The sequence below is a fragment of the Sinohyriopsis cumingii genome, chromosome 5 (genome assembly GCF_028554795.1).
Source record: "Sinohyriopsis cumingii isolate HCF-2022 chromosome 5, ASM2855479v2, whole genome shotgun sequence".
Lineage (NCBI taxonomy): Eukaryota > Metazoa > Mollusca > Bivalvia > Unionida > Unionidae > Sinohyriopsis > Sinohyriopsis cumingii.
Genome location: NC_142965.1, coordinates 17,371,170 through 17,394,027, shown reverse-complemented (window position 1 = coordinate 17,394,027; position 22,858 = coordinate 17,371,170). Strand labels below are relative to the sequence as shown.

General features: G+C 33.6%; 1 protein-coding gene across 1 annotated transcript; it reads right to left on the bottom strand.

The window, feature by feature from the left end:
* Positions 1-4,804: 4,804 nt before the first annotated feature.
* On the bottom strand, positions 4,805-22,178 carry LOC149798719 (EF-hand domain-containing family member C2-like). Its single transcript, XM_089957585.1, has 10 exons — positions 22,043-22,178; positions 18,235-18,574; positions 16,830-17,053; positions 13,266-13,622; positions 11,042-11,180; positions 9,556-9,864; positions 8,900-9,096; positions 7,327-7,658; positions 6,852-6,944; positions 4,805-5,664 (listed from the first exon to the last, which is right to left on the bottom strand). The coding sequence occupies exons 1-10, from the start codon at positions 22,082-22,084 to the stop codon at positions 5,469-5,471; spliced, it is 2,229 nt and encodes a 742-aa protein (XP_089813711.1). The 5' UTR covers positions 22,085-22,178; the 3' UTR covers positions 4,805-5,468.
* Positions 22,179-22,858: the final 680 nt, after the last annotated feature.

The following is a 22,858-nucleotide window of genomic DNA, read 5'->3' as shown; positions in this document are numbered from 1 at the left end:
CATGTACATGTGATGCTTGTTGAAACCGGTTAGAACAATCTTTCATATGTTGGACATTTTGAAAATAAATGTTTTAGGCACATGAGGGTTTTTGTATGAGATATAGGCACATGAGGGTAATTTGACATGACATCATAAGCAGATGAGGGTAATTTGACATGACATCTTAGGCACATGAGGGTAATTTGACATGACATCATAAGCACATGAGGGTAATTTGACATGGCATCATAGGCACATGAGGGTTTTTGTATGAGATATAGGCACATGAGGGTAATTTGACATGACATCATAAGCTGATGAGGGTAATTTGACATGACATCTTAGGCACATGAGGGTAATTTGACATGACATCATAAGCACAAGAGGGTAATTTGACATTGCATCATAGGCACATGAGGGTAATTGGACATGACAGTTTAGGCACATGAGGGTAATATAATGACTACAGGTGAAACAATTCAGTGATATATTGATGCATTGATACTTTTTCTGAAACGTTACATGTATCAATACAAGAGACAGAGAATCTATAAAAAAATGATACTTACCGGGTATACATTTTTATTTAACCTTTCTTGAAATGACATTTATTTTTTGGATAGCAACTGTTCCACATCTAGGTTCTTCAACTTCAACCATGACATGATTGGTTGTGAAACTAAATTTGATGGATAAGTCTGTACTTTGGTTTAAAATTATAGTAGAAATTCTTATTTAGGTTTTAATGCAATAAACACTTACTTTGGTTTTAACTTGTCAATGTTTTTTTTAATTCAGTTTTATTTGAAAAATCACCTGATTACAATAAAACGTTTAAAAATTTAATGCTTTAAGATCTTGAATATTGAAAATTCGAAACAATAATTTAATTTTTCTACATAAATTCAAACTTCCACGATTTCCAAGACTAATTTTCAGCATCTGATCCAACAACTGGGACTTATTTTTGTCGGGCGAAAATTGAAGCTAGCTATGTTAAATTGTGCAATCCTATTCCTGTGGGAGACTAAATTGGATTACACATCATATAATGTGCAATAATTATAGGTTATTGTACCTGTAGTGTCTGAAATTTTGGGTTAATGAGCTTCTTTGGTATGTGGTCAGGTAACTGACAATCTGTCATGATGGCATGTTTTGTGATGTGTCTCATGAACTTGCAAACTGGCTCATTTTGGGATGTGGCTGATGAACTTGCGATCTGGCTTGTTTTGGGATGTAGCAGACAGTCTTGCATACTTGCTCATTTTAGGGATGTGGCTGTATAACTGATAAACTGCTAACTGGTTAGTTTTGTTAAGTGTTGACAAGCTTGCAAACCAACTTGTACTGGCATGTGGCTGACAGGCTTGCTAACTGGCTTATTTTGGTATGTGGCTGATGAATTTCCTAAATGGTTAGTCATGGCATGTGATGGACAAGCATGTGAACTGGCTTGTTCTGGCATGTGGCTGAGAAGCTTGTGTACATGCTTACTTTAGCATGTGGCTGATGAGCTTGCCAATTGTTTGATTTAGCAACTAGCTGACAACTTTGCAAACTGGGCTGTTTTCACTGATAAGTCTGCAAATTGGCTTGTTTTGGCATGTGGCTGATGTGCTTGTGAATTAGCATGAGCCTAATGAGCTTGCAAATTGACTGGTATAGCATGTTGCTAATGAGCTTGCAAATTGACTGGTATAGCATGTTGCTAATGAGCTTGCAAATTGACTGGTGTAGCATGTTGCAAATGAGCTTGTGAATTGGTTTCTTTTGGCATGCAGCAGACAAGCATGAGAACTGGTTCTATTGACAAACAAACTTAGGAACTGGCTTGTTCTGACAGAAAAAAAACTTGCAAAATACTTAAATTTTTTTAGCTTATAGCTGACAAGATTGTGAATTGGTTTGTTTTATTTGTCAGGCAAGCTTGTGAATTGGCTTGTTTTGACATGTGGCTGATGAACTTGTGAACTGGCTTATTTGGAAGTTGGCTTGATCTGGCATGTTGCTGACAAGCATTGACATTTACTTTACCCAAATGTATTCACCCAAGATATCAGACAATACATATACAATAATTCACCAGCTTTTTACATTATAACATTGTCCAACTCGCCCTATTTATGCATGTCATGATTGAAATTATGAAGTTGGAGTATGAAAATTATATATTTATTTGAATCTTTTTAATTTTTTCATGAGTGATGTGTAATGAGATATGTTAACTGATGTTAATTAAAAATGTAAAGGTGTAAACTCTAATAAATGACTAATTTTCACAGAATTTAATTAAAAGTGAGGTCAGTACATTGTCATATCTTTAAGTGTAAAGCATTTACATGAAAAGTTGCAATACCACTAATCAATTACAATTATGTCCAAGCTTTTGCTATGATTATTGCAAGGGACATGTTGTGTGCACAACTTCTCCCAGTTTTATTTTATAAATGGTGCTGAAACTGGTAGACATTGTGCTGATTGTATTCTGATGATTGTTCAGAGTCATTCTTCCATTCGACTTGTTTCTAAATTCATTGCTGATGATTGTTCAGAGTCATTCTTCTATTTGACTTGTTTCTAAATTCATTGCTGATGATTGTTCAGTCATTCTTCCTTTTGACTTGTTCCTAAATTCATTGCTGATGATTGTTCAGTCATTCTTCCATTTCACTTGTTTCTAAATTCATTGCTGATGATTGTTCGGTCATTCTTCCATTTGACTTTTTTCTAAATTCTTTACTGATTTGCAGTATTTTATCAATGTTGACACAGTCATAGCTGATTATATATTCCAAGCATTGTATATATACAAAATCAAAGCAAATTGTTATTATCAGATAGAGCAGTAATGTTTTCTTTTTCAAATTTAATATGTTCTTGATTGAAATTTGTCTTATTGCGCTTTTATGTACCAGTGTTTTTGTTATTTGTCAGAAATACTGTTCAGGTTATGTGATGGATAAATCATAAAAAATTTCCATTGATGTATTGATTTGCATTTACAGTCATAAATAACACAGCACCAGATGTCACTCAGATTCTAATACATATGGCTTGCCAAACAAGACTCTTGCTGGCAAGTTGTGAGGATCACATAGTTCATAGACTAGTGGCAGCTTGTCAGAAATTCAGGACTAATATCCTTCACCTATCTGAGTGCAGCTATATATCAAATACAAATTGAAATTATCATAATGGTACCAATCACTTCCATCTCACTACGGTCTGCATGGATTTGAGTCACAGTCCTGGCTAATGTGGTTATGTGAGAAAGTTTGCCAGTAGCTTCCCGTAGATCATGGTTCTTCCTGGGGTTTTCTCATGGTTCTTCCTCCACCAGATATACTGACCACCATGCATAGAAAACGGTGTTAAACCCACAATAACAACAACAGCAAGAGATTCATGACATTTGTGGTTCTTCCCAGCTTCATCCTCCACCAGTTTTTGGTCTGTCATTTATAGCCTATAATGTTCTAAAACATTGCACTAAATCCACAAATACCAAACATTACATTTTTCGACCATTTTTCATGAAATTTCAGTTCGCACTAAAACGTGAACACTCATTTACATGTGCATTAGTGTCTATATAAAACACTAAGATTTTGTATTATGTGCTATGCAGAGGAATAGTTTATGACTGTCTCTGCTCAGGTGACATGTCAGTTAGGACTGGAACAAGTGCATTGAACGATAGTAAAATATTCGTGGAAAAGATTGGAGCATTTAATTTTTGGTGTTTTTAAATTGCTGTAATTTTAACATTGCACATCAGTCTATAGTATTTGGTCAGGATATTTCTTGTATGAGTACTTGAATTAACTCAAAGGAAAATAGGACACTGTGACCTTATCATTTCACAAAAAATGAATTTGTACAGAACAACTTTATTATCAGAATTAGACACTACTTGGTTTATAAAATTATGGAATTGGTATCCACACACTCTCAGGGAAGAAAACATCTTATTACAACTGGATAGAACATTACACAACACACCTTGTCAGACTTAACCGTAAGGTTACTCAACACTATTACACATGGGTAGCTGGTTACTCAATGCGCCTTATTATACTTGGATAGAAGGTTACTCAACAACCAGTTACACTTGGGTAGCTGGTTACTCAATGCACCTTATGATACTTGGAAAGAAGGTTACTCAACATCTAATTATGCTTGGTTAAGTCACACGACTCACCTCATTACACTTGGGTGGGTTACTCATTGCACTTGATTATACTTGGATATTTTTCTCAAGTATTAGACCAATTGCATTGAGGCAGATAGTAACTTTATGGATCATATTTATCCATTTCAAAATATAAAGTGACACTTAACCTCAGTAACTTAAAAACAAAGGTATTGAATCTGTAAATTGAGAAACATATGGGTCTGTGTCCATGGAAATAACCTTTCTCACAGTATGGGTCTATGTCCATGGAAATAACCTTTCTCACAGTATGGGTCTATGTCCATGGAAATAACCTTTCTCACAGTATGGGTCTATGTCCATGGAAATAACCTTTCTCACAGTATGGGTCTATGTCCATGGAAATAACCTTTCTCACAGTATGGGTCTATGTCCATGGAAATAACCTTTCTCAAAGTATGGGTCTATGTCCATGGAAATAACCTTTCTCACAGTATGGGTCTATGTCCATGGAAATAACCTTTCTCACAGTATGGGTTTCACTGTCCAGTTGAAGCATGCTGAATTATGTTTAAAATGTGTCTTATACAGTTTACCAGATCTACTAAACAGGCATTCAGACCTCAAATGATTGTGGTATACAGAATAAAGAGAAAGAGATCAGGGTAGTATTTTACCTTTTTTATTATCACAGATACTAAATTAAATATATATATATATATGTTAGTTCTGTTGCACCGTAATGTGTGTTTTTAAACAAATGAAACCAGATACCAAAGTTCTGACATACATATCTTGATCTAAGAGGTTTTTTTTGACATTTTACAGTGCCAAATGAGATGTATTAAAACTGTTCCTGCATCAGATATGACAGATAGCTAACTATATCTTAAAGGAACTTGTCTTGATTTTGTTGTTGTTGAAATCTTGCTTCATAGAGTACTGCGTTTGTGAAAAAGAAAAAAAAATCCATTTAAATACTATTTTTATCTGATGGGCTGAACCTCATCATCTTGAGCATTTAACACTGCCATGTTAACAATGCAAATTGTGAAAACTTGCTTTCAGCACTTTTTAATTTCTATGCTGTTTGAAAGCTGTTTTAGAATAAATGTAAAATACTACTGAAAAGAGCCTGTACTGTAGTTTTCAACATTCATTTTCACTGGGGCATGAAAAAGTCTCTTTAACATAAATAAGTAAGTCTTCATTGTATAGGAAACTAAAACTCTGTGCAATAGTCCGTCTCAGCTTTAGGTAAAAAGATTAATTATTCATCCATTATACACTGTACAACACAAATCCTAGCTAAACGAATCTCCATTGCTCATCATTTCTTTCCAAGCAAATCATCAAGAAGAGCATTGTAGTTAATTTCTTTGACTACATTTTTGGCTGTGTTGCCTTTCCAGTTTTCATCCTGGTTGATGGGTTGATACTGCATGGGGGACACAGGGAAATCCCTCCAGTTCAGTTGATGTACCAAGGGAGCATATTCTATCTGGCCACTCTCACTGGATGGGGCCCTGCAAAACAATAAATCAGATATCAAGTTTGTTAAAGCGGGTAAATTTTGGACTTTCAACTTCATCTACACAAAGGTGCTGGACAGCTTATTTTGCAACCTTTGTCGTCACGCAGTCAAAATAGGAAGTCAGATTTAATTGTGGCAACAATTATTTTATTTTTAAATCTGATGCAAATCTAATATATTATTCTGGATTTTACTTCTGAGCACCACTTAAAATTTTGGCTTTTACATTTTTAAGTGTATAACTGAAATTATTCTTACTAAATCAAAAATGAATGGAATCAATTCTGGCTTGGCTGCCTAAATATAAACGACAGCAGTGTAAGCTCCTTAGATATTAGTACAGCACATGATAAATTCCAGAGTTGCAATTGGTCATTAACAAGAAGATTTTGTAAGAGGGGATTTATTTCCCCTTTGCCATGGGATACCATCCATAGCTAAACTGTTTACACCTGTTCCAGGAGGCACTTCAGAAACTATTTTCTAATAATGTTGTATTTGCTCAAGCAAGATTCCCCACTAGACAATATGGTGGAAGAACAGTTTCCCATGGAAGAAGACAATATTAACAACAGTAGTCTCCCTTGTTATTGCCTTTTCTTTTTTTTCTTTATTTTTTTTTTCTTATGTAACTTTTATGGTTATAACAAATATCATGGTTTTCTAATCATGTCAGTTTTCCCTATCCTTGACTGCATATACAGCCATGAAGTTTGATTGTGTAAATGTATTTTGAGTTCTATCCTATTTAAAAGATGTAAGCCAATGTGACCTATATTTTATGTTTAAATGAAAATGTTTAATTTTGCCAGAAGACAGAACTTTAAAATTTGAAATTAATATGTACATACTGACATGTAGGAAAAGCAGACAAACTTTATACATTCTTAAAGCTTATTAAGCAAGATAGTTGAAGTTTTATTTAGCAGCTGTCTTTGGACAGAAGCTGCCAAGTCCATTTCTGTTTATTACAAACCCTCAGATTTTAGCATCATTTAAGTTTTGCAAATTTAGTAAATATGACCATATTTCAAATTTCAAATAAAAATAATCTCTGAAATGATTACAAACTACTAAAACTGATTACTGCTAATGTTACTGTGAAAATCAGAATTCAGTTTTAATGCTAAATTACATGAGTTCTTTGCATGCAAAAATTGTGTTATTGACAGTACTTACAGTTCAAGAAGAGCCCTTAAGAGGTCATCTGGTAAGGGTACATGCTGGGCATGGAATACATTCCGCACCACATCAAGAGGTAAGTAACCCGCCCTGGAAACAACAAGGAAAATTGAAAAGGTATATTTTTCATAATTAGATGTGGTTTATTGAAATAAAGGGATGAGAAAATGAATATTATAAAATAAATAAGCAAAATTGTAAAGAAACAAAAAGCTGTATAAAAATTGTATAAATGGATGTCTGGAGAAAAAATATGCATCCTAAATCTGCAACTTAAAACTAAAACATGCTGCATGCTGATTAAATATTCCAAGAAGGAATTGCCTTCCATAAAATTTGCACATAATTTTTACTTAAAGTAGATCTTAATTCTTTCATTCTCTTGCCACTGGTATTTAAACTGCCATGCAAGATGAGATCAGAAGAAAACAGGAACTTAAGAATATCAGATTTACTAAGGAGTAAAGCTTACTTTGCTTTATCATTCTGTAAGAACTCCTCATTCAATTTTCCAAATCCTTCAAAGTTTCTCTTCCTGAGCTGCTCCTGGGCAATGCCAATCAGCCTCTGGGGATCCATTCCATCCTCTTTAGTTCTGTGGGCATACATGCGGGCTAGTGTCATGATTTCATGGTCGGAGATTGTGGGGTCCATCTGCCTCATGAGAGCTCCTAGTTGCTCATACTGGAGTATGCCACAGCCATTGGGATCATTTCGGATGAAGAAAGACCTGATCTCATCTTCATTCTTACCAATGATATGATACAGCTTCTGCAGGATTGACTGTACATTTCCTCTAGGGAACTGGAAAGATAAGACTGGTTTAACAACTGCAATCAACTGGTTTATTTTGGTGATGTCTACCTCTAACTTTGAAAAAAAGCAAATCAGTGAAAGTGACCTTTATACATCTAAGGTCAAGTTCTGAATGGAGAGTTGGAGTGCTTTCGCTTTCATAAAATTTGGAACTGAATATATCAGTTTATAAATTTTTTTGCAGTAGTCATGAATTTTCTAATAAAAATATATATCCCTACTTCAATATCAATGTACATTCATACTGAGGCAGATTATAAATCATTTTTAAAGTTCATTTCAATTGGCTGCAATATTCAAATCAAATCTAGTTGTTACCCTTGAGAGAAAATCTTAGCAGCTGCTGCAGTTGCCATAATTTATATAGTCAGAAGAAACAATTGGAACTGAGATTAAAATTCAATACTTTCTTTTATCAAACCATCTTCTCTCGACTTCTCTTGGTCACTTTACTGTTTTCATCCATAAACTCTTCTTGTTAAGTAAGGTCAAAATTAAGGTGTGTAAGAAGTATAGAAAGAGATCCAAGGTTCTAGATCAGCATCATATTACCTTATTTTATGCAGTAAAATTAACTAATAACTAAAAGCCAACAAAGATTTTTATCATTTCATCCTAAGTATATAAATGTTTTTTCCTCGAAGTGCTCAGTATATTTCTCCTGTACAGTCCATGTTTTATTCTTATTACTTGCATTAAAATTGTCTGAATTCTAAGAGGATGAACGTTAATGCAACTTATTTATTTTCCTCACAATGATGTATCGCTGCATGGCAATTTATTTCACTAGGGAATATTTTTAGGTCTTGGCATGAAAGTAATAAAACAATTTTTGTTTCACTCGATACATGTACATCATTTTTTTGAGTTGTCTGACAATATCACTACAGATCACTAACACCGTTTATATTGAACTCGACCAAAACCAATAACTTTATAATGCAATGTGCGAATGAAAAGTTTTCACTCAGAACAGATATCATAAAATATTCAATTACACAAATAATAAACAAAGCCATGTCATGGAGCGTACCATGTGTTTGTCTTAGTCCCTAATTTTATTGACCCATTCAGAGAGGTGTCATAAACTGGTATGGTAAGTTATGTTGTATGCTGGAATTCATAAAATACCGTATTAAAATGTAGGGACATAAACAATTTGTTCCAAACCTAAAAATACCAGATTTCTTAAGATCTTATCTACAGTTCTTTAATATGGCATCATTTACCTCCTCTTGATGCTGTTCCATGTATCTAAATGCATACTCATCAGCATCGATCAGTATAAACTTGTGACTGTTAAAGTCGACATGGGCACCAACAAAGAGATCATGGGATAGGTAGTACTCTGACATTTTGGTGCCATATGGTATCTGGTTGGGTTTCTTGATTCGGCCACGCTCCAGAAATTTGCCACCAATAATGCCTAAACAATAGGAATAGAATTGTGGCCATGATGGACTTTGTAACATGTCATTTGAATAAGGAAACTTTTTACTGTTGATTTTTCAAATGAAACACTACTGTATTAATATTCTCTATTTAGCTGTATGTAAAAACAGCACACTATGACCTTCATGTAAAATTTCTGCAAGTAAAGCAAAAGTATCATTTCTTGTGTTATTGAGTTAATGTCTAATGAATATCGAATACTGATGGAAAATTTCTCTTTCACGCATCTCACAGTTAATCATTATTAATCAGGGCATATATTTTAAAAATGTCCTGAAATCCTCATCAACAGTATAAAGATTTTAGCAAATAAATCTGAAGTCAGCATTTGTAACATTCCACAGAGTAACAGTTTCAATTGAGTGGCTTTAAATCAGCAATGATTATGAATAATCTTATATGATAAAATAACAATTTTCCTTTATATTCTTACCAGAATTCCTGACAGGAGGCTCAAAGACAACAATGGTGTCATCTGAGAGGAAGTAAGAAACGATGAATCGCCTCTCCATATCAATGGGTTTGGTAGTCTCCATTCGGGCCAAGAAGCGCAGCACATTGCTGTCAAGGCCCCGTCGATCTTTCTCCATGAATTTGATGAAGTCTCTTTTGGGTGGCTTTGGTAGAAGACCCATGCAGGAACAAAGTGAATCCTCTTCACTTCCCCAGCCATTGAATGGGGGCCACTGCCGTGGCTGTGGAGCGTATGAATCATTCTTGTACTGAATCGAAGAGAAGTCCTCTGAAATAGGAAATTAATAAAGTATTGATTACCACATTGTTTTGCAGTCAATTAAAAAAGAAGACCTAATGTTCAATTTCATAACACTTTGGAGTAAAAGAGCAATATCTGCTCTCAGACATACACCTTTCCTCTGTGTGGTAGAGAAGTGTAACGAAATGAAACTTCATTGTTCAAAACCCTTCAATATTAAATCTTTTTCTGTAACACTTCCTGGAATGTATCAGGGAATTTAAATACAGAATACGAACACTTGGGTTTTGTCATGGACTAAAACTGTGAGACAGAGGCTAAGTATGCTTTGTTTACAAAATTAATAATACAAATGTACATTCTGAGAGCAAATGACCAAATGTAAAGCTGATGATGAAGATGATAATAACGATGATGATTATAGCTGCTAGTGTTTTTATTTCTTATTGTCTTAGCAATATGTACATGTACTGTCATTGAATTTGTAGCAATAATGATATAAGTAAAAATAAAATTAGTGATACAGTATCACATAGATTTGAGATACTCTAAGTAACCCTTCCCTCTCCATTCCCCAACTGACACATAACCTTTTTTCCAAGATGAGTCCTCAGTATTGGTACATTTCAATCAATCAATACCATCTATACTCACTAGTATAAAACGAGTCCAACTGCAGACTGCACAGACCCGTAGCATAATGCACCAGCTGATCTAGGTCCATGCAGTTTGTTAGGAGTAATCAGTAGAACAAACAGCACAGACCCTGATCCACAGGCACTTTATGCTATGGCAGATCGGGATCTTTGTTGTCTGCAGTTTGTCTTGACTTAAATGTGAATTATATATATATATATATATATATATATATATATATATATATATATATATATATATATATATATATATATGGTGTATGATTCTCATGTATAAATAGCAACACTCTATTGGCAATGGTCAGTGGAAAATGCAATGGAATTTGAGTTGTAACCTTGGTCTTCGCACACGTCTTGAGAGCATTTCATATATAACGATTCATTGCTAATGGCATTTGGTTTAGATACTAGTGTGTTTCATATGCCAGGCTGTGAAAAAGTTACTGGAAATATTTTTGTAGTAATTTTTTAAATTGATAACTTATTGATAATGAAATTTATTTTAGTGCAAGACAGAATGAATTTAGACAGTTTTTATTGTTACTCACGAATGCCATATTTGGTTCTGTAATACTCTTGTGTAAATTCATCACAATCACAGAGCAGGAGTTTTCTACCCCACACATTGATGACTGCACCCAATGTTAGGTCACTGTCTTTGTAGAAATCTGTGTGCACTGCACCTGTCTGTGGGAAGAAAACACAAGTTTCAGATAAAAAAGAGGAAAAACTAATTCAAATATGATATAGAAACAACTGAATGATTTGATTACAGGTGATATATTGTGAACTACTTTAATGAATATGAAATTACTTTCCATGAAAAAGATATTGTTATATCACCAGTTTTAGAGGGATTCCAATTTTCTTGATTTTCATTATTGCCCTGAGCCACATATTTAAATACTAAATGAAAAATTAGCCAGATAAAATCAAGCCCCTTCCCCATTTTATACTGTTCTTCATTCCAGCATAGTGATTTTATATAACATTATTTATGTAATCTGGTAATCAAGTATTATCTTTTACATGTGTTTGTTTTCATTTAACCTTTATTGTTGTTGTTATAGGGTTTAACGCCATTTTTCAGCATAAGATAGACTATACATGGCAGCCAGTATAAAAGGTGGAAGAAGAAGCAGGGAAAACCCTGGAAAAGAACCACCGACCCACGCGAAGCTACTGGCAAAGCTTTCTCATGTACCAACCACGGCCAAGCCTGAGAGTCAAACCCACACAGACAGAGGTGAGATGGAAGTGATCCATAACAGTGAGCACTTTAGACTACTCGGGGCCCCTCAATTTAACTTTAAAAGAAAAATGAATTGTTTTGTATTTTTTAAGTGCAATTGTATTTATACAGCATTCAATAGCTGTAATTTTCACTCACTGCCTTAAATAAATAATACTAATAATAATAATAATAATGACTTTATTTACCTTGAGGCCATCATACAAAGGAATTTATTTATTTCAGCTGCATCTCTGAAGCCACTAGATATACTGGGTTTGGAAGAAGGAAATAGATTGGGCATATCTTTAATCTCAACTGGAATACTATTCTAGAACAAAGTTCCAAAGTATTGGAAACTTATTTTAAATAATTGCTTATTTTGTTTGGAAATTTTATACTGTTTGGTAGACATGGATCGCAGGTGAGGAGTATTGCCAGGTAGCAATTATAATGGAATAGTGATTGTAAATATAAAGGAGCACTATTATTGGACATCCTGTACATAAAATTGGCTTTTCTCAAATGGATTTGGCCTTTTAGGTAATATTTTTAATTTACCAACCAATCTTCCTTCCTTTCTTTCTGGATTGATATTAGCCCAATTGCTCTTTTTTGAAGATGTGCCAGCTTTGCTATGTTTTTATCATTTGAATTACCCCATACTATATTACAAAGTCTAAATAGGGTTGTATATAACTGTTATAAATAGTTTTCTGTTTCTTTCAGGGAGAAAATGTTTTATCCTACTAAATTTGAACTGACTTTTTTACTGATATGTTTGATATGATCAGTCCATGATAGGTTATTATCTAACAAAACACCATGTAGTCTGTCATGACAGACCATTTGCAAATTTGTATCCTTCCATGTCAGACATAATTCATCACTATCAAGATTTGTTCCTTTTTGCCGTGTTGAGATAAGTAATATTTTAGATTTATCGGAGCACTAATTATAGCAGCATATTGAAGCTCATGCTGTATTGCAATAAAAACAAACTATGAAAGGCAAAACTACAAATTCATGTACACACGAAATTGTCTTTTTAAAAAAATGTTTAAGACCCACAAAAATAAATGATACTAGAGTATTTGAGCTGCTCTACTGATGAATAGGTTGCAGTTATTGCACATCAAATCTGTCTACTTATTTTGCATCAATATATTTATATTTTCAACTCAAACTAGTAAAAACAAACAAAATATGTAAAATAAAAATTTAGGTTTCTTTCCTAGTTTCTCCCGGTTGAAAGCTCACAGAATATTTTTAGCTCTTCATAAATAAGGAAAATTATTATATTTTCAATAAATTTCAGCACATGTATAAACCTGTTGTTAGTTATATTCTCTATTTTCTGCAGGAAGCTTGCTGGTTAATCTTGTATTTTGTGGCAATTGGATGATAACCATTTTTCAAAACCTTATATGGGGAAAGAAATTTATTTAAAATAAGTTTTGAGACAGATGAAATAATATATCGCATTTCTGTCTCATTTCCGAGTTTCAAGAAAATACCATTTACACAAAAAATAACTTTACCTTAAGACTATCCAAGATGTACCTTCCACCATGACCGGTCGGCCCAAAGACATTCAATACTGTACGATCAGCAGTTTCACCTGGTTGACGTAGAGACTCAATATTTTTTGGCAGCTTGCCCCTCCGCAAAAACATTGGGGCAGCATCACGGCCTGAGTTTGGTGAAATGACTTCTCGGATTTCAATTGTGTCATCAGCAAGAAAGTAGTGAAGCACCATCTCACGTGGATCACCAAACATATTGTCTGTATCATCCCAATAGCAGAAGAAACGTAGGACATGACGATCATGATCCAGGAATTGCTTGAGAGTGTCATGCTTCTCGTAGGGTCGTAGTGGCTGCATACTCTCATCTATCTAAAGGATAAAAATTAAATAACAAATTAGAAATGTGTTCATGGAACATGAATACCCCAACACAGTTCCAGAAAAATATCCTGACGTAAAATTTAATTAGGTCAGGTCTGTTGGATGGACAGGTGGTTGGTTTAACAGCGCTTTCTGTACATTATTGTCTATATCATGGTGAGGAAATTAGAGCTTAGTGCCTTTCTCAAGTAAGCATCAAGTTACATTATCCAGCCTATCCAGACATTCTACTAACTAATCTTCAGCAGCTTCCTTTGATAGATGGACAAGCTGCTGTAACACTTTGTCCTGAGATGCATGGGAAAAAAATGCTGTAAATAACAGATGAAAACTTTGTTTATAAATATTTCTAGATACACTTAAAATTCAACAAATTTCAAGCTGCAAATTAAAGCAAATATATAGATCATCAATCATTTTGTATTCCTAACAAGCTGATTCTTGTAAAATTTCCAAGTAGATATAAAACTACCAATTCTAAAGACAACAGGGCATGATGTTGGAGGCCATGGAAAATGATGCCAGGCTGGATTGCCAGCTGTTTTCATGAAACAACAACAGTCAATACCACAACTAATTTTTGTTTTTATATTGTTCCATTAGTAAAATATTGATGCTGCAACCTGAGTGCCATTTTGGGAATTTTAAGTTCACTACAAACTTTGGACTTTAAACTTCTCCATAATGAACCATATTTGTGAAAGCCTTTTATGCACTGAGTACTCCTTTTGCTTAGTTCTCTTACTGTTTTTGATCATATTTGTAGATTTGCAGGAAAGAAAATTGGTTAATGTTAGATACTTTAATTGCATGTTAATTACATAACGCCTCACTTGGCGTTCAGCATTAAGAGGTTAGTGTTAGGACCGGTTGGCCTGGTGTCAGGATAATGTGACAGGGTGGGTCATGATGCTACATGTCTCTGGCATGATGCCCCAGTGCTAGACATCACTGTAAACTGCCACACTGCAGACATCATAGCAATAAGACTGAAAACATTGTTAAAGCTGCATTAAAAATCCAATCACACACACACACACACACACACACAACCATATTTATAAGAGTTGAAATTAGTTTACTTTAATGTTAAATTTCCAGGCACTAACCACCATTTTCAACAATTAAACGAGCAATATACAAAGTTCAAGTCATATATGAATTTTGATTTTATCACATTCAACTCATCTGGTATTATTTACACAAAATATATAATCCACCCCCAACGTTATGAGCATCTTTGTTAGTTATCTAGGTGTGTGTTGTTGAAGAGGACATGTACATGACATTCATTCACAAAAGACCTCATCAGTATTGCCTGTGACATCTGTACATCTTGGCTCAAGAAGGTGAACATTTTCTCTCAAAAATCACAGAAATAGGTCATTATATTCATGTTTTCTGATCAGTATGGATATATCTGAATTTCATACTTCCACAGTTATACACTCAAGTAGTATGCAGAATAAAACCCAGTAGATATCTCTCATCTCGAGAACTGATAAAACTTCTCAAGAATCATTCACAAACACAAAATTAAAAAAAGGGCAAAAAATGAGAAAACTCTATATTACATTATTTTTATGTTATGATTTTCATTATTTCTACTATTGGGATATAGTTTATGAAAGTTTCAGATGAATATATCAATGAGTCGTAGCAAAATACATGTTATTTGACAAAAAAGACAGAGTGCCATAATATGTAAGTTGTATGACATTACGAATCTCATAAATATTCTCACTCTCGAAGCTGACACCAATGCGGGGTGTATCTCTACCTTGAAACTACCGCAAATGTCAATGAAAAAGTATACCTATAAGTGTGGTTATGTGCAACAACAAAAAAATGCATGCAGTGAATAAGACTAGAGCCAATGTATTCTAAGAGTAAAAGATCACAAAGCTGATCAAAGAAAATGTCTATTCACAACACCAAGTATATACCAAGGGTTACAACAAAACAATTGCTTTAAAGATTCATTACACTAAACACCAGGAAATTCCAACTTTTGAAATAGAGTCATCAGGTCACTGAACAGTTCAGCAGATAGCATAGTTAATCATCCTAAATTCTGAATATATTTTTGTTAGCAGAAGACAAACAATAGTCTATTCAGTTCTGTGCAAGTTTGCAGGGATAAGAACACAGTGACAGGTCTAAGAAGCAAATTTATCTTAAATTCCTCCAATTATAAAGATAAATTCAGATTACATATTTTAAATTCCACCTCTTATAAAGATAAATTCAGATTACATATTTTAAATTCCACCAATTATAAAGATATTCAGATTACATATTTTAAATTCCACCTCTTATAAAGATAAATTCAGATTACGTCTATTAAATTCCCCCATTTATGAAGATAAATTCAGATTACATCTATTAAATTCACCCATTTATAAAGGTAAATTCAGATTACGTCTATTAAATTCCACGATTTATAAAGATAAATTCAGATTACTTCTATTAAATTCCACCATTTATAAAGATAAATTCAGATAACGTCTATTAAATTCCACCATTTATAAAGATAAATTCAGATTACATATTTTAAATTCCACCTCTTATAAAGATAAATTCAGATTACGTCTATTAAATTCCCCCATTTATAAAGATAAATTCAGATTATGTCTATTAAATTCCCCCATTTATAAAGATAAATTCAGATAACGTCTATTAAATTCCACCATTTATAAAGATAAATTCAGATTACATCTATTAAATTCCACCATTTATAAAGATAAATTCAGATTATGTCTATTAAATTCCCCCATTTATAAAGATAAATTCAGATTACGTCTATTAAATTCCCCCATTTATAAAGATAAATTCAGATTATGTCTATTAAATTCCCCCATTTATAAAGATAAATTCAGATTACGTCTATTAAATTCCACCATTTATAAAGATAAATTCAGATTATGTCTATTAAATTCCCCCATTTATAAAGATAAATTCAGATTACATCTATTAAATTCCACCATTTATAAAGATAAATTCAGATTATGTCTATTAAATTCCCCCATTTATAAAGATAAATTCAGATTACGTCTATTAAATTCCCCCATTTATAAAGATAAATTCAGATTATGTCTATTAAATTCCCCCATTTATAAAGATAAATTCAGATAACGTCTATTAAATTCCACCATTTATAAAGATAAATTCAGATTACATCTGTATTAAACTTACAGCTTTTCTGTATCTGGTGTAGGGATCTTCTGGTGCACCATTAGCTTCTGGTATTCGTACTCCAAGTTTTTTGAGGAAGTTTCTCGTGAACTCGTCACATCCTGTGATCTTGAAGACTTTGGAGTAGAGGTTAATCTCTACCTCTAGATTGAAATCTTCAACTGTGTAGAACTCATCGTCATGAGGGGGAGGTTTGGGAATCCTGTGGCGGCGAATCAGGGTTCCTATATAAGACAAAAAAGAATAATTATGCAACATCAGACAGGACCACAGTGCATGGCAAAGAATTAAATTAATGGATTTTTCTATCGTTTTAGTCTAGAACCTAATGCATATTTATTTGTAACCCACACATTAAAATGACACATAATGCAGGGCTTCCAAATCTGCTTATATAATAGCTTTTCAAGCACAAAGTACTGAATACTGTTTTATAAAACAAAATATTAGTTCTGTTAAATTCAAGCAAATATCTAGTATATAATAACTTTTTCTCAACATCATAAAAAAAAGACTGGAGGTCAAGGTCACTGTAACAATCCTGGATGTCGTGCCTAAGATTTATTGCTTGTATTCAATGCTGTTAGAAGTTATAACTGAAACATTCAATAAACCCTAGTTATTTAATCAGCATGCCCCTCAGGAATCAGAATGAGTTAAAAGGTGTAAAATAGAATTGTGAACAATTATTATTCTAATCTGAAGGTACAGTTGTACAATTAGTCCATATCTGTTTTTGAGAGTAAGTTCCGTATTTTAGAAACATTATTGTCACAACCAGCAAGACAAAAATTTTAAGAATATCCTGTAACTAAAATACTCAGGACAGTAATTGCATGTACTCTTTTTAGGTCATACTCTTCTAAAAAATATCTATTATAAGTACATGTGTTAATTTAATCCCAATATGCCAGGTGGGATGAGTCAGCTGCATTACTTGACTAGAACACTGTATTTTCTTGGAACTTTCTACCATGCATACCTGGTGATTCCATACAGATTGATTTTGAGGATTAAATCAGTCTAAAAAGTGGTTCCTGCATCATGTTTTCTTTAGCAAAATGAAATTCTAAGGAGATTGATTGATCAAGAGAATACAAAATAAAGTGAATAACTCGTCACAAAATATGTAATGGTATGGAACTCTTCTAGTACTGAGGTACAGTAGACACATGCGTATTTGAAAACAGTTTATAACATATTTTCTCAGTGTGTTTATTATGATGAACTTTAACCTAACATTTTACTCAAATCAAAATTTAAATTATGTTTGTGGTGTTATAGCTATTATATCAAATTCATTATACTGCTAAAATTCACTATTCTGACAATGTAAACAGCTACAGATATTGCCTGTACACAGTATCTTACGGCTGCAGAATTGGTTTAAATATATTGTTCCTACCTTGAGGAACTCCACTATTCTTTGACCTTGGTTCAATTACTTGTATTGAATCATCCTCTAGGTAAAAATAGATTTTACAATGTCTAATTCTGTACTGTTCTTCTCGTTTTTCAAATACAGCCTCTTGGAAGAAAGCATCAAAGCACAGGACTTGTCTATCAAAGGCCACCCAAGCAGGTAGATTGCTACCCTCTCCTCGAGGAAACACACTGCTCTTTGGTTTTAATTTTTGCCCTCGGAGTGGTTCACCACCAATACCCGGCTTTTCATGGCCAACAAGCATAGAAACATCATTGTTGATATCAAAATGATGTGATTTGTGATATTTATTTCTTCCAAGCTGAAAGAATAAGAAAATAACAATTTTTAATGTAAAATGTCATTTCAAAGATTCATATAAGCTAACACGTGTATTCTTTGTCTTTGTCTTCTTTTTTGACCTTCCCTTCCACCAATCCACTAAATTACATTGAAAACACTGCAAAATGAGTCATCCATATCTAATATTCGAAAGTATAGTGCTTTTATTGTGAGATCATACTGCATGATGTACAGTCCGGTCTATATTAGATCACATGTCCTGGTTGGTCTATTGTACAAGACATATATTTTCTGACACAATAATATAATGGTCTTTTAGGGAATGCAGTAAAATGGTAATTTATTTGGACTTAATTATCCAGATTAATTTCATTCTCTTAACTTTTTACTTATTATAATGTTGTTGTTGTTGTGGGGTTTAATGCCATTTTTCAGCAGTACACGATAGGCTATGCATGGTGGCCAGTATTAATGGTGGAGGAAAACCCGGAAAGAACCACCGACCCACAAGAAGCTAGTCTGGCAAGCTTTCTCACACACCCACAGTGGCCGAATCCTAGACTCGAACCCACACAGAGGTGAGATGGCAGTGATCCATAATGGAGAGTGCTTTAGACCACTCGGCCACTCTGGGCCTCTTATTATAATGTAAATGCATCTAAATCAAACTGATTTGTTGATCACCATGCAAGTATAGAACAGAAACAAATACAATTGGATATAATCTTATTTGAATAATTGTGTTTTTAAGTAAAATTAAACATAACCTGAAGAGAAGGTTGGAGGACTTATAATGCAATGAAAGTTTATTGTTAAACCTGATTGTTACTATAAAGTGACACTATGACAATAAAGTGATATTTGGCATACAGTAATCCCCAGCAAATGGGGCATTATAAACAACTCATAAAAGTCCAATCACAGGCTTACATATTAACCAACTGTCAATCAATTATCAATGTTGACATAACAGGTTATACAAGTTTATTATCTACCAGTACAGGTGTGAATCGAATCCATATTAGCTGAGTTTGGCATGACCAAAAATCTTTGACATTTGTTATCACAAGACCAAATTATTGGTTTTACATGTACACTTTGGTCATGATGTTAATTGTTTTTTCCACAATTAAACAGGTGAATTGTCTACAAAATGTTTTTATTTACATAATTACCAATACAACTGGTCAAATGCATGATTATCAGGCTATTTCATATAGATACTTTCAGTCATAGTTCTAATGTTTTCACTCAAATTTATTCAACTGTACAACAAATTATCCAGATGAAATCTGTCTTCCTGAATGGTCTAGATAATCAATATTTTGTTGTATTCATCAACAAGCAGCAAAATATACTTAATAATCACCATTTAAAATGTACACAAAATCGAATTCTGAAAAATGACACCTATAGCTTTAGTTGGTACTGCACACCTATGCAGCCTCTAGAAATCCTGTTTCATAAGCAATGCACCCCAAGAAAGGAGGAACATCTATCTTAGTATAAAATATTATTTTTCTTAGTCATGTGGTGGTAATACTTTGAAAGGAAATTGAATACAATGTTAGTTACATGCACAAAGTAAAATTCTTACCAATAATAATAATAATAATCATAATAATAATAATATCTAAATACTGTAATTTTATTATGCTTTTTTTCTTCTTTCAAGCAGTCTTAAATTTCTTGAATGAAAATTTATTTACTTTATTGGACAGCAGGATCAGTGTGTTTACTAGTTCTTTTTCTATGCTTTTGAAAAGAATACTATAACCAGTAAGTGCCATTGGCTGTACTTTTTGATTTTGACCTTTTAAAAATAGAGTACAAAAAGTACAGTAGAGAGTTCCTATCCAATTTTCAGTTTTAATCTGGAAAATAAAATACATGAATGTCATTAAATTATTAACTGCCAGCCATAAAAATCCATCAGAAACCATTTGCTCAAAATGGCTTTCTGACGGGCTCAGTTTTATTACATTAATATATCACGTAAGTTGTTGTATTCTTGGATGAATGGACAAGAATCAGCATGTTGGGAAAATGCCTTGCATGATGTAAAAGTCATTCTGGCATGGAAAAGAAACAAATGTGGCACAAGGAAAGAATGGAATGACACAGAGGCCGGGGGCAAGACATATAGTCATATTAAAGTGTCCTGAGGGAAATACTTGGGGGGGGGAATATGAGACTAATACTTCAGTTGTTAGCATTCCAAGTCCAGACTTTTTAAATGGTAGACAATGCACAAATGAATGTGCCTCTACATATACTGTTCTATGTAATGCCATTAATATCAACAATTAATAGAAAATGTCAGAGAAAATTGTTGTTCTAAGCTAGAAGACTGAAGATGAATTTGAGTGTGTGTGTGATTTGGATTTTTAATGTAGCTTTGAAAAAATTTCAGTCATATCGCTACGATGTCTGCATTATGGTAGTTTATAGTGATGTCTAGCACTGGGACATCATGCCACAGACATGTAGTATCATGTCCCACCCAGTCAAATTATATTGACACAAGGCCGACCAGTCCTAATACTAATCTCTTAATGCTTAGTGCCAAGCGAGACAGCTGTTAGTACCATTTTTGTAAGTCTTTGGTATGGCTCAGCTGGGGATCAAACCCATGACCTCCCGCAGACACTCTAACAGCTATGCCACTGAAGCAGTTGCAGATGGATTTGAAATAAAGAATATGTCAACATAGTCATATAAGCATATTTACTAAAATTAAATATTAATTGTTCTAAATTTTTATTCTAATAATGTTTGACCAAATAAATTCAGTTTTAATTGTTGAATGCTCTGCATCTTGAATGTCATCAAAACCTTTCATAAAATAAAATAAAAAAATGATTGCTATGGACTTTATCAATGGTGGCTAGGTATTACATAATAGTGGGTCAAGAAAAAAGGACACTGTGTCATAATGATAACAGTAACTGGGTAGTAATTTTTTCAATACGCATAGCTTTCGTCGTAAAATCATAGCGTGCAACATTCAGTCCGGTTTGTACTAGGTCACACTTTATGTTGATCTCATAAGAAATGTACACTTTTACATTGAATTTGCCATATGTACTGGTCTGATCGTGTATATGATGACCTTCCAAGGAATATGAATGTGAGTTTCAGAATAAAGTGAATGATCACAATTTAAAGGTATGTGAAATTAAGTTGTGCCAGATTATATCCATTTCTGAAACAGTCGGTATCGAACGGCCACATTACCCGGTTTGGAAAAGGGAAAGAAGATGCGCGTAATCTTATTGGGAATTGCAAAAATCTCGAACAATAGATGCTCCTTACAAATTAGTGTTTATAAAACCTAAGACGATTCAAATTCGATGTTAAATTTGATTAATTTCGGCATCTGTTGGCGAGTGACAATATTATAACATTGAAATGACATATACCAGACACCGATAAAAATGTCATATTTAGATAAAGATGTAACCAATATTGATCTTGCATAACTTACATTGTTGCTGAAAGAATTTCCTGGTAAAAATGGCAAGGCCATCTTGATGTTTTCCTGCTTAAACGACGTAAGGATCTTAATACAACCCTCTATATCGAGGTGGTTGATGTTGTTTGGTTTCAGTGTCGCCAAGGAAGCGGTGTTATGTCATGCGCAGTCGATACATTTGCCGGAAATCACCGTTGCTACGTTTGCACCAGGGTAAATGTTATTTGTCAGCACAATGAGCAAAACACCAAGTACGGTTATATAGGAACAAATCCAACCATTAGGTACGCTCAACTTTTTTTTTGTTGTGGGGGTTGGGTGGGGGATTTCACGTCATCTCACTTACACTGCTTGCACGAAATTCAATCTTCCTGTTAAAACGGCACAGTACTGGGACCTTTTTCAATGGATATGATCCAAAAATAAAAGTATCTATATACTTGTGACTTGTGCAACGTATATATTTTCAATTTACTTTTTTTTTATAAAGTCTTAATTTCTCAGGATCCTTTTATCCAGCGTGCGAAAAAAAAAAACAAAAAAAAAAACAAAACATAAACGTTTCAGTTTTTATTATAGCCTTGTTCTATTTCTGACCCCAACAAATTCCTCAAACTACACTAGTATTGAGACTGAATTACTTTCTTTTGACCAAAATGTGAAGAAAACCTGTTTAAACATCATCTCAGTCAGCTGCTACACATTTTTTACTGTCTAAAACCTGTTAATCATGCTAAGCACATAGATCGTAAATCATGCTGTACTCGGGGCCTCGAGTGGTCTAAAGCGCTCACCGTTCCGGATCACTGCCATCTCACCTCTGTCTGC